The following is a 13,297-nucleotide window of genomic DNA, read 5'->3' as shown; positions in this document are numbered from 1 at the left end:
TCAAGCACTTAGTGGTTCAAGTAGGCTTACTGAAGCCACAAAGTAGAAAAGAAAATCATAATGGCTCACTCTGGAACTAAAAATCACCAAAAGTACAGTTAGCACTTGCTCAGCCTTAATGTTGCCCAGCTTCTGAGCTTTTTGTCATGACCTTTCATGACAGCCTTCTGCCAGTGCCCTATAGCCTTGGCACTGTTTCTAATATCGCAGATAGGGGCTAAGAGGAGCTTTTCTTTTTGAAGAAAGGGCTTATGTAGGAAATAGAAAATGCAGATTGGGGCCTAATAACTTTGTTCAGTACTGACCTAAATACTAACCACTTCCTCCAACCCCTGCAAAGCCTTTTCATGGTTGACAGGTCTACTGTGAAACAAAGTAGCAGATTGTGAGTCAAAAAAGACAGACTTTGATCTACACCAAGGTGGAAAATACTGAATCAGTTGCTCAGTAATCGTCCTTATTAGCCTTATGGGAAGGGTATACTTTACTCACCTAATCTTGGGAGAAAAATGTGTCATATATAAGTCCATATATATTGATAATTTTTTATTAGTATAGTGTATTTATTTTCTTCTGTTATCCTTTATGCTTTTTTACATTCTCTCACATGAGCTTTTCTTTTTAATCTTTTCTATTTCTTTAAGCTTTTAATAATATAATTAGCTAGTATTTAACAGTTTATGTGTTTTACCCCATTTAATCTTCTCAACAACCCAGAGTTTTGTAGTTGATAAGTTTATCTGACCCCAAAATATTATTAACTACTGCATCCTATAATATTTCTGATCTTAGGCTTTTATAGTTTTGTGACAGTCTGCTGTTCTTATTTTTTGGTTAAGTTGATGGGGGAGTAGAGACTGTGGACCTTCTTTCTAATACGTAAAATTTAAGTTGTTTTTTTTTTTTTTAAAGGGGGTACCTTGTCTGTAAATCACAAAACCTAAATTATTAGATCGCTCTTAAATGACATTCAAGTCTTTTTAAAATGTTTTGATTACGTGAGACCTTAAAAGAAGACTGATCTTTCTTTTTTTTTTTTTCGTAAGACAAAGGCTGTTGATCAAACAAACCAGTATAAAACCTTTTTTTTTGAGACAACCAAGAAAAATTGAAGACAAGTTGGGTATTAGAAGAGATTTTAAGGAATCGTAATTTTTTTTTTTTAAAGATTTTATTTATTTGACAGATCACAAGTAGGCAGAGAGGCAGGCAGAGAAAAAGAGGGGAGGAAGCAGGCTCCCTGCGGAGCAGAGAGCCCGATGCGGGGGCTCGATCCCAGGACTCTGGGATCATGACCTGAGCCGAAGGCAGAGGCTTTTAACCCACTGAGCTACCCAGGCGCCCCAAGGAATCGTTACTGATGTAGTTAGGTGTGATATTGATGTATCTTTATGTTTGAACAGTTTCATAAAGTTTAGAATTTTTTAAACAGTTGGAAATTGTTAGGAACTTGTTTATTTTTATTTTATTTATTTATTTTTTATTTATTTATTTTTTTTGCCCGAACGGGTTTATTTTTAAGGAAGTGGGAGGGATCACTAGGAAAGGTAGAGGAAAAAGGTTTGCTTTATCCAACCCATAAAAAACACACTATAGCCATCTGTTTTGTTGGCTGCTTAATGCTTTTGCTACTGTAGAGGAGCCAGATCCATATTAAAAAAACAAATAACAGCTTTATTGTTTTATCGTGATTCAATATATTGGCATTTATGAAACCTGAATGTGAAATTTCACATTAAAGTTTTCTCTGATGTATATGATGGAATTTGTATCTTGTTTCTGACTGTAAATATGTTGTTGAACTATATATAATCATAGCAGACCAAAAACTGTAGAGTGTGTATTCTAATTCCATATTATTATAAAAATTACACCAATTTTTTTAATCTCTTTAGCTATTCAGTTGATCTTTGGTCCTAACTCTTCTGTGCCTTGAATCTTAGGCTTTTGACCTTTATGAACAAAGATATGCTGCTGTGAAGATCCACCAGCTTAATAAAAGCTGGAGGGATGAGAAGAAGGAAAACTACCACAAGTAAGTATTAATACTTTCTGGTTTTTATCAAATGAAAATACATTTAATAGTCATGGAGAATAAATAGACTCTCTCTTCCCATAGACACGCCTGCAGAGAATATAGAATACACAAAGAACTGGATCACCCTAGAATAGTTAAACTCTATGATTATTTCTCCTTGGATACAGATACGTAAGTGAATATAAGGATTAGTTTTTAAGAAAAAATCTGTTTGCTTTTGCTTTCCTTATTCTGTAATGATGATATACTCTTCATTTCATCACTGTGATAATAAATTATTGGGTAATGTTTTATGTCTAATTTTTTCTCTTCTTCGTTGTAGGTTTTGTACAGTGTTGGAATACTGTGAAGGCAATGACTTGGATTTCTATCTGAAGCAACATAAATTAATGTCAGAGAAGGAAGCTAGGTCTATTGTAATGCAGATTGTAAATGCACTAAGATATCTCAATGAAATCAAACCCCCTATTATACATTATGATCTTAAGCCAGGTAATTAATAAAATTTGTCTAAACTTTTTAAAGTTCTAAAGCCTATAGTTTTTAAAAGTCATATTTATTATCTGAAAACCTTTTTGGTGTAGTTCTGTAAAGTCAGTGGAATACTAGAAGAATTTAAAATGCCCATTGAATCACCATATTTTAAAATTATATTTTAAATTTACATTTTAAACTATGTATGTTAAATATGTATCCGTTCCCCCGATGTCATCTGTGTATCATTAAAAAAAAAAAAGCCTTTATATTTTGTTCTTAGGAAACATCCTTCTGGTAGATGGCACAGCATGTGGAGAAATCAAAATCACTGATTTTGGTCTGTCCAAGATCATGGATGATGATAGCTATGGTGTAGATGGAATGGATCTAACTTCTCAAGGGGCAGGCACTTACTGGTAAATGTATAATTTAAAATAGAAAAATTGTCTAGATTACTTTTTATGAGAGTTTAATTTTTATTTTCATATATCTTTGAGTTTACTGTGGTAAGAGTTCTAATATGAAGTGTGAGTCAAGAGGGAGATGACTATTGTCAAGTCTTCTTTTCTCTTCTGGTCTTAACCGTAAATATCAGCAAAGTAAAGGGAGAAGAACTGGGCATTGGCAAGTGACTTCAGTATCTATCAGCCAGGAACTCCTCACATGGAGAATCATGGATTTTCTTCTGTTTGTACAAGTGAGGTTTATCATCGGTTAAAAATACTTAAGTGAAGATAACATCCTGACTATTATAAGCAGTAGCCATAAGCATGAAGTCCTCTGTGTAGAGGTTTTGTGGTGACAGTTTTTATTGGAGATGTGGGTTTTGTTGATCATGGATGGGAAAGAAGTTTGGAATATTCTTAGTCTTTGGACTTGGCTCTCAAAAATACCATTTCATAACTTCATACATATAAACTCTAGATAGAACTGTAGGTTCACAGATCTAAGTCTAAAGGAATGTCATTCCCTTCAGAATACCTAGGTGTTGACAAAAATCACTTCAGTGTGAATTTTCAGACTTACTGTCAAATTCACCAAAGTGAAGAATATAGACTATAAAATTTTAAGACAAACTTAGTTTAGCAAAAAGGACTAAGATTGTAATTGGAGAGATAATTGTACTTAACTTTACTGAACAAGATAGAGACTACACACATAAATGTGGCATTGGGGCTTCTGGAACAGTCTTCACACAGCCTAGGCACATAATAACCAGTTCTATAAGATGCTCTGGATCTGTATGAACTTTTCATGAAATAGGGATTAGTCATGTTCATATGTTCTTTTAAAGCCATTTAACTTTAAAATTCTGCTTGTAGCATTTTCTAGGAGTATGAGTAAGTTAATCATGGAGTTTTTTCAGCCCATATTTGAAGAAAATCAAAGTCATTCAAAAGAAAGTCAAGTCATTCAAACTAGTAACCCCCTAAAAGGTGGTATCCTCAATCAGTAGTCTTCAGACTTTTAGCAACAAGTCTCTCGTAGAACTCTGGATTCCATGGAAGATAGCCTAAAATAATAGATTTAGACAGTTCTCAATAATAGATCATCCTTCCTCTGCAGAGACTTCCACTATTTGTTTCCCTCGCGCTCTGGCTTTGCTAGTGGAGAGTTGGACAAGGAGATTTTCCTTGGGCTGGAGCATTTCTGTGTAGTAACCTGGAATGTATTTCCCATAGAAACATGTTTTGAAAAATGGTTAGTTTCCTACGGCCACAGTAGCTTTTTTAGCTTTGTATTTGGTAAATTGGGATGTTCTGTACAGTCTTTCAGGAGTAGATGTAAACTATTTGTCAGTATCACTGAGAAGAAAATTAGTTTTGTCCCTCATTCCCTCTCAGGTCTCAAATGAGTCCTTCACTAAATCCTGGTGGTCATTTCTTCCCAAATAGCTTTGGTGTCTTTCCTATAATTTTCTCCTTGCTTATAGGTTTTTGTCTCAAGAGACAGTGTAGCATAGTGCTTAAGAGCTGGTTTTGTTTCATAAATATACACGAAATACATACTTTTATTCATAAATCTGGCTTTTTACTTGATTTGGGGGGGTAGGAAAGGATTTACATTATAAATGAGTTATTGGTCATCTTTAGTGGGGTTTTTTTTTGTTTGTTTTTTTAGATTTTATTTATTTATTTGAAAGAGATCACAAGCAGGCAGAGGCAGGCAGAGAGAGAGGGAAGCAGGCTGTCTGCTGAGCAGAAAGTCTGACATGGACACAGGGCTCGATCCCAGGACCCTGACTGAGATCATGATCTGAGCCGAAGGCAGAGGCTTAACCCATTGAGCCACCCAGGTGCCCCATCTTTGGTGGTTCTATTTCAAGAAGTTTGATTTGTTTTTTCAGAAATCTGTGCATATCTTGCTGAAATTTAAATGATTCTAAACATAGTATAAAACTAAAAGAAAAGAGTTAGATTCCCATTTAGCTGTATAATAACTTTTCAGGATTTTTTAGTTTATCTAAATTTTAGAGTTGGGAGATACTTGCATCCCTGATGGGTCTTTTTATTTAAAAGCTAAGGTGTGACAAATTTATTTTTACTTTCCTTTATATAAAATTATGAACTTACAAATAGCACCTAAAAGTAGAAAATAGTATTTTTGAATACTTAATGTATTTCAGATCGTGCTAGTGTTCAGAAACTGCACAGGGAGTAATAACTCCTTGAGCTGCTCACAGTTCGGTGTGATTTTTAGTTTAATACCATAATAGAGGTACCATAATATTAGCTGCTTACCTGGGGGAAGAAGCAAAACTCAGCCTGGAGGGAACAGAGGCTTATGGAGGTCCAGTTGGTCTTAAGAATAAAATTAGGTGCTCACCAAATGAATAAGAGTGGTTAGGGAATGCATTAGAGTTGGTCACATTAAGAAGCATGTGGGGGCAGGGGAGCAGTGTGGGGAACAAGTGAATTGTCTGCCTAGCCAGTTTCTTCTATAATAGGATGGGTCTGTGTTACAACCAAGAGCAGTGAGGTCAGATATGTGTGTTAGGAAGAGAATTGCCTACAGTTTGAACACAGGTGAAGGGGCTTGGGAGAGCATTTATTATTGCTTACTCAAAGTAGAACACTAATTTCTACTGATATATGTATATTACCTACAGAAGTGAAAAATAATTTAGTATATATAATACACATACATAATAGGTATGTGTTGCATACTTTATCACAAAGTTGTATGTTTTGACTGAGTCAAATGATACAAGGATGTAAATGCTACAAAGTTTTGAATTCATGAAAGTCGTCTAAGATTTTATGTATTGAGTATTCTGAGTGTTCTACAGGTATGTTTAGAAGGCTTAAGTTACAGATTGTTAATAGTATCCTTTCCTCTTTTCTCCCCCAAAAAACTGTAGGTATTTACCTCCCGAGTGTTTTGTAGTTGGAAAAGAACCACCAAAGATTTCCAACAAGGTCGATGTGTGGTCAGTTGGTGTTATTTTCTTTCAGTGTCTTTATGGTAGAAAGGTAAGTTACAGTATACAACGTTCTGCTGTGTGGAGTTAAGTTGAATTTTCCCTCTTAAATGTAAAGTTTCATTAACTTAAAGTCAGTGTAGATCCTTCTAAGGAAAGCCAGGCCTTTGTTTCTTGCTAAAATTTCCATGGGTCAAACAGATTATTTTAATGTCACAGCAGCTTTCTTGATCTGCTTTTTGCCCCTTTACACACACACCCCGCCCTTTTTTTTAAGTGAAAGAAGAAACTATCAATAGTGCCATCATTTTCTCCTGTTAGGGATACTCAAGCCAACAAAACACTCCATTCTTTCTACTTGTTCACATTGTCTCCTCCACTCCTACCTCACCGCACACACGTACTCAGTTCGGCCTGGGCATAGTGTCCCCTTGTGCTTCCTCAGGGAAACTCTGTCAAACTTAGTCTTAATTCTTCCAAAACCTCTCTTTATTTTGAAGTCAGAGCTGCAAGCTCCTGTAGATACTTTCCAACTCCTTCATCAGTGTGGAGAGAAGGTGAAGGGACTTCTGTGGGAAGTCACTGCAAGTTAGGAACAAATCCAGAGCTGTCAGTGAAGGACAGTACCGTAGTAAAAGTATTTTATTCTTTGGAATTTTCACAGATGTTTCCACTACTACTTACTTTTAAAACAGTCATAAAATAAATCTTGATTTTTTAATATTTTTATTTCATCTTAAATATATCGCAACAGCATTATTTTCTGTGCTTATTCACCATGTTTAAGCTACGTTAAGGATCGATTAGATGGGTTTACTCACCTCATCAGTTGTAACTTTGTTTCTGTGAGAATGCATCCCAAGTTCCAGATAACGAAGAAGATTTTTCAGAACACAAATCATTTATATTTTGGGGATTCACTGATAATTACTCTGCTTAAATACTTTGGGAGAAATTTCTAAACTTTTTTTTTTTTTTTTTAAGCCATTTGGTCACAATCAATCACAACAAGACATTCTTCAAGAAAATACAATATTGAAAGCCACAGAAGTCCAGTTCCCTGTAAAACCAGTTGTAAGCAGTGAAGCAAAGGTATTATATTTAATAGGTTTTGTGAAGTAAATTTCATTTCATGAATTGTGCTTAAGTACAGTTGACTTTTGAACCACATGGGTTTGAACTGCACAGGTCCATTATTAATGTAGGTTTCTTTAACAAACAGTATAGTACTGTAAATGTACTTTTTCTCTTATGATTTTCTTAAGATTTTCCTTTCTCTAGCTTTTTATTGAAAGAATACAGTATATAATACATATAACATACAGAATCTGTATTACTCAACTGTTTATGTTATCAGTAAGTCTTCTAGTCAACACTAGGCCATTTGTAGTTAAGTTTTTGGGCAGCCAAAAGTTACATTTGGATTTTCAGCTGCACCCCCTAAGCCCCCACATTGTTCAAGGGTCAACTGTACTTTAAGGGATTGCTGTCACAGTAGAATCTGTCCATTTGGTCCTTGGTTTTCATAGTTTTCACCTTTTAAAGATCCAAATACACTCCCTGATTCTTTAAGCACATCAGTCTGCTTTGAAAATTAGGGAAGAATCACAAGACCTTTATGTTTTACATATCTGCTTATGTTAATACTGAGATACTTAAATATACAAGAAGTAATAAAGTAGTAATAATTGCCATCTAGTGATATGTGCCAAGCATTGTGTTGATACTTTATCTTTTTTAACAGCCTTATGAGGTATAGATTAGTTATCTTCATTATTTCCATTTTATAAGGAAGTCACCTAAGCCATAGCAGAATTACCTTGTCCAGAATCATATGAACTAGTAAATATCAGAGCTGTGGCCCCAAGTATTCACTTCTGCTAGACCCCAGAATTCACTGTCGACCTTCTTCTGCCCTACAGTAGCTCTCGAGAAAGCCTGACTTCTTCATCCCTTCTGTTTGTAGGAAGCAATCTATGAATCAATGATGAATGGCTTCCTGTAGTTCTAATTCATCTGTTAGTAACATGGAATAGCATTTGTAATTAATAACAAAATGTTTATGGTGCTTAATGTCTTTCCACTTTCATCCTTGTGGCTTTTCACATTTGTATTTTCACTCCTGCTTTGTTATCTCCGTGATCCCTGTTGGAATCGTCTCTTTCTTAAACCCTATGAAATTCCTAAGAAAAACATATGAAGTTCCCATTTTTTTCCAGGTATGACTGGTCTAGGCCATAAGGATAATTCATAAACAGGCATTATATAGTTTCTGTATTTTTAGAATATAGATAAGCACAGTTAGATATTGCCACTGATTGAGGTCATAGTGACCTTCAGAATTGAAAATGTACTGGTTTTTTGTGAATCGCAAATGGTCTTGTATTTCATTTTGTCTGTTGCATCTTAATTGGCTTTAGCAAGTTATTTGGATGACTTTTAGAAGATAATTCATTATGCTTCAGAATAAGAAGATCACATGTTTTTCATAAGGTAAATATGGCTTCTTAAAAAGAACTTGACAATGCTAGCATCTATATTTTGCCTGCCTTTTCTATCTGCAGCATCGGTGGGAACAGAAACTAAATAAATTAACTGACAGAAAGGACCAGGAATGAGTGTATAGTGCCAAAAAGAAGTCCCAATTAGCCATCTCTGGTTCTAGCATTAGGCTCTTCACAGGCACCACAGTCACAGATCTGGGAGGCAGAGGGGCACATTGTTTTTTGTGGGGTTTTGTGTGTGTTGTTTTTTTTCAAACCTTGTCCTGAAATAAGACACCTTTATTAAGTACCTTCACTGACCTGGTAGTTTGGGCATCTTCAGTACATTTACTCCTTATAGGCTTCCTAACCTCTCTGTCACCAGCTTCTGCCTTTGACATATCAGTCACTCTTCATTTTTTTTATTCCTCCGTCTTAAGTTTCAAAGACCACTCAAAATGATTAAGACCTAAGGATTCAGAAGGATTTTTGATAAATGCTAGTAAGCTAGCCAAGACATAAGGGTAAGAAGAGCTAAGTTTGTTTTTAGAGAAAAAATTGCATATAATGAATTTCAAACAAAGAAGGTACAAAATACTTTTTAATGTGATTAAGTTTTGATTTTAAAGTTAGGTATCTTAGTTGTAGTTTTCCTGTAATGCTTTTAATTGACAAATGTATGTGGAAGTTAGGAAGTTCAAGACAAGCTAAAGTTTTTTCTACCATAAATAAAGGAAATGATCAGTTTACCCTTGAAAATGTTACAAAACTTCGATATAATTAAATGCATATATAATATTGAGTGAAAGACACCAGGCAAAAGAGAACATAAGCTGTAAGTAAAGTTAACTTAAGTAAAGTTCAGAACAACCAAAACTCAACTACAGTAGAAGTCAGGACAGAGATGGCCCAGCTAGATTGGGAGCAGAGCCAAAGCCTAGATAGGGGTGGGGCATGAGGAGACTTAGGAGGTTCTCGTTCTGGTTGCCCGCTACAGAGTTGCTTTGTGCTGTATACTTAGAATTTGTGTACCATCTTATGTTAGATTTTTTTTTAATACAACATTTGAAGGACAATATATAAGAACCAACTTGAGAAGGAGAAGGGATACTGATTATACAGTATCAACCTAGGAAACAAACCCCAATAACAGTATCACTTTAGTGTTCCCTTCATCTAAAGAAAGTCTTTATGCTAAAAAGGAAAAAAAAAAAATGGCACCATACCCTCTAGCCAAAGTAAACGGACAGTAAGATGGAATGAGGATGGAGGGTTGTTTTAGCAGAAAAAAATTCTAGAAGTCTGGAATTATATAAGGAGAAATGGAGCTTTCTTTATTCAACATAATATTTGGTAGTGCTTGCCAGAGCAGTTAGGCAACAAACAGAAATAAAAGGCATCCAAGTTGGAAAGGAAGAAGTAAAAAGGTCACTATTTGCAAATGACAATATATATAGAAACCCCTAAAGACTGTGTCCAAAACTGATAGAACTAAACAATCGATTCAGTAAAGTTTCAGGACACAAAAATCTGTTGCTTTTCTCTAAACTAATAAACTATCAGGTTAAGGAAACAGTCCTATTTACAGTTGCATCAAAAAGAATCAATTTAACCTAGGAATAAATTTAACCAAGGAGGTGAAAGACATGTACTCTGAAAACTAAACAACATTGTGAAATGAGTTGAAGACAATGCAAATAAATGGAAAGATATTCCTTGCTTATGGATTAGAAGAATATTAAAAAGGCTATACTACCCAAAGCAATCTAAAAATTGAATACACTCCCTATCAAAATTCCAGTGGCATTTTTCACAAAAATAGACCATCCAATCCTAAAATTTGTATGAAACCACAAAAGACTCTGAATAGCCACAGCAGTCTTGAAAAAGAAGAACAGAGCCAGAGGCATCAAATTCCTTGATTTTGAACTACATTTCAAAGCTGTAACAATCAAAACAGTATGATCTTGGCATAAAAACAGACAAATCAGCAGAACAGAATAGAGAGCCGAGAAATAAACCCATGTATAGATGATTGATTGATTTACGCCAAAGAAACCAAGATTATAGAGTTCAAAAAGGACAGTCTCTTCAATAAATGATGTTGGGAAAACTGGACTACTGTCTTAAACCGTACACGAAAATAAACTCAAAATAGATGAAAGTCTTGAATGTAAGACCTAAAGCCAATAAACTCCTGAAAGAAGATGTGGCCATTAATCTCTTTGACATCAGTCTTGGTGAGGATTTGTGGATCTGACATCAAAAGCACAAATAACCAAGTGGGACTGCGTCAAATGAAAAAACACCTGCACAGCAAAATACACCATCAAAAAAGATGAAAGCGCAACCTGCCAAATGAAAGAAAATGTTTGCAAATCTTAGCTGATAAGGGGTTAATATTTAAAATATATAAACTCCGTAGCAGAAAAACAATCAGGGGGTACCTGGGTGGCTCAATTGGTTAAGTGTCCGACTCTTCATCTCAGCTCAGGTCTTCATCCTCAGGGTCATTAGTTCAAGCCTCACGTTTGGCTCCACACTGGGCATGGAGCCTACTTTAAAAAAAAAAAAAGAAGAACAATCTGATGTAAAAATGAGCAGAGTATCTGAATACATAATTCTCCAAAGGCAATAGATAGCACAGGTATATGAAAAGGTGCTCATCATCATTAATTAGGGAAATGCAAATCAGAACCATAGTGAGGGGACATCTGGCTGGCTCACTTGGTAGAGCACACAACTCTAAATCTCAGGGTTGTGAGTTTAAGCCTCATGTTAGACGTGGAGCCTGCTTTTAAAAAAAAAAAAAAACCACAGTGAGATACCACCTCATACCTGTTAGAATGGCTATTTAAGAAAATAATAATAAAAAGATAAATAAGTGTTAGCACGGTGTGGAGAACAGTGAACCCTTGTGCACTGTTGGTGAGAGTGTAAATTGGTATGGCCACTGTGGAAAATGTGGTTCCTCAAAAAATTAAAAATATAACTACCATATGTTCCAGCAATTCTGCTTCTGGGTATTTATCCAAGAAAAGGAAAACACTAATTGGAAAACACACCTGTACCATCATGTTCATTGCAGCAGTATTTACAATAACCAAGACATGGAAACAGCTAAGTGTCCATCAGTGAATGAATGGCTCAAGAAAATGTATATATACACAATGGAATGTTACTCAGCTATGAGAAAGAAGGCTGTCTTGCCAGTTGCTAAGAGAGATTAGTCAGCAAAAGATCAATACCATATGATCTCACTTATATGTAGAATCTTATTTAAAAAAAAAAAACTCAAGTTCATGAATACAAAGAACAATCTAGTGGGAGGTAGGGGTTGGGAGATAAGTGAAATGGACAAGCTTCCAGTTATAAAATAAGTCATAGGAATTAATGTACAGTATGTGACTATAATTAGTAATACTATATATTTGAAAGTTGCTATGAGAATAGATCTTAAAATTTATCGAAAGAAAAATTTTGTAACAATGGTGACAGATATTAACTAGTCTTATTGTGCTGATCATTTTGCAATCTAAATATCGAATTAAGTTGTACACCTAAAACTAACAAAGTTATATGTCAGTTATACTTGAGTTTTTAAAAATGATTACCATGTCATCCAGCAAGTCCAGGGATCAGATATTTATATGCCATTGCTCATAGCAGCATTATTCATAATAGCCAAAAGGTGGAAACAGTGCAGATGTCAATCAGCAGATAAATGGATAAACAAAATGGGGTAGGTACATGAAATGGAGCATTATTCAGCCTTAAAAAGTAACAAAATTCTGATCCATGTGACTGTATGGATGACTCCAAGCGAAATAAGCCATACACAAAAGGACAAATACTGTATGATTCCACTTACAGAATAGTGGTTACCAAGTGCTGGGGGAAGGACAAGTGAATTATTTAATGGGTACAGAATTTCAACTTTTGTTTTGGATATTGGATAAGTTTTAGATGATGAAAATGATCTGGAGTTGGATAATCTTGATGTTTCACAACTTGTTTACAAGAAGTAAAATGCTAATTTCTACTTGGAATAAAATTCTTTAAAAATGAGATGCACTTTTCCTTAATTCACATTAAGTGATAGCAGTAATAATTTTAATTAATAATTTTAAACTATGAACTAAGAGCTGTGAGATATAATAAGATATACTTAATATATAATATATATTAATAAGATATAATGAGACATACTTATTATCTTAAATGTGTTCATCCTTCTCATAGGAGTCAGCTGACTGATGTTGACAAGGGGCAAAAATTTTAATTTTTGAACCTTTCTTTTTTTAAGGCCTTTATAAGACGCTGTCTGGCCTACCGAAAAGAAGATCGGTTTGATGTGCACCAACTGGCAAATGACCCATACCTTCTCCCGCATATGAGAAGATCGAATTCTTCAGGAAACTTACACATGGCTGGGCTTACAGCATCCCCCACACCCCCTTCCTCAAGCATCATCACTTACTGATTTTCCTCCAAAATTGGCATGATCTCTTTGAATTACTTCCAGATACACACTTGAGTTTGAAAGCATTTGATTGTTTTCTGTTGGTATTTTTTTTTTTTTTTCAGGACATGGTTGAGAACTATTTGTGAACTGAAGCTCTTCATGGCATCATTTGTATGAGAGTGGATCATGGACAATGAATAAAATGTACACTTTTGACTATAACCTTGAGCAGTGAAGGATGACTGCCTGTTGCACAGAAACAGGAATACCATGTTAAGAAAAACTGGGGGAACACTGTAAATAACGTTTATAATACTTAAATACATTTGGTTGTTACTAGAGAGTTCTAATATGAAGGGTAGTTTTTCATTATTTAAAAACACATGGAAAAAAATATTTCTAACACAAGAACT

The 13,297-nt window shown here is 34.9% G+C and overlaps 1 protein-coding gene across 2 annotated transcripts in view; it reads left to right on the top strand.

Annotated features, from left to right (window-relative positions):
- Positions 1-12,999, top strand: part of TLK1 (tousled like kinase 1) — a 139,599-nt gene extending 126,600 nt beyond the window's left edge. The window contains exons 15-22 of one of the 2 annotated variants that reach the window (XM_032880436.1): positions 1,944-2,035; positions 2,120-2,209; positions 2,361-2,530; positions 2,796-2,931; positions 5,877-5,988; positions 6,921-7,028; positions 8,357-8,429; positions 12,726-12,808. In XM_032880436.1, coding sequence (XP_032736327.1) covers positions 1,944-2,035; positions 2,120-2,209; positions 2,361-2,530; positions 2,796-2,931; positions 5,877-5,988; positions 6,921-7,028; positions 8,357-8,386 — 738 coding nt within the window. In that variant the 3' untranslated portion in view covers positions 8,387-8,429; positions 12,726-12,808. Of the gene's footprint in view, positions 1-1,943; positions 2,036-2,119; positions 2,210-2,360; positions 2,531-2,795; positions 2,932-5,876; positions 5,989-6,920; positions 7,029-8,356; positions 8,430-12,725 lie in introns of both variants that reach the window. The other variant, XM_032880435.1, reaches the window with a different exon arrangement.
- The last annotated feature ends 298 nt before the right edge of the window (positions 13,000-13,297 follow it).

The sequence above is a fragment of the Lontra canadensis genome, unplaced genomic scaffold (genome assembly GCF_010015895.1).
Source record: "Lontra canadensis isolate GAN:19392208 unplaced genomic scaffold, GSC_riverotter_1.0 scaffold69, whole genome shotgun sequence".
In the NCBI taxonomy this organism is placed as follows: Eukaryota; Metazoa; Chordata; class Mammalia; order Carnivora; family Mustelidae; genus Lontra; species Lontra canadensis.
This window is presented reverse-complemented; position numbering and strand designations above follow the sequence as displayed.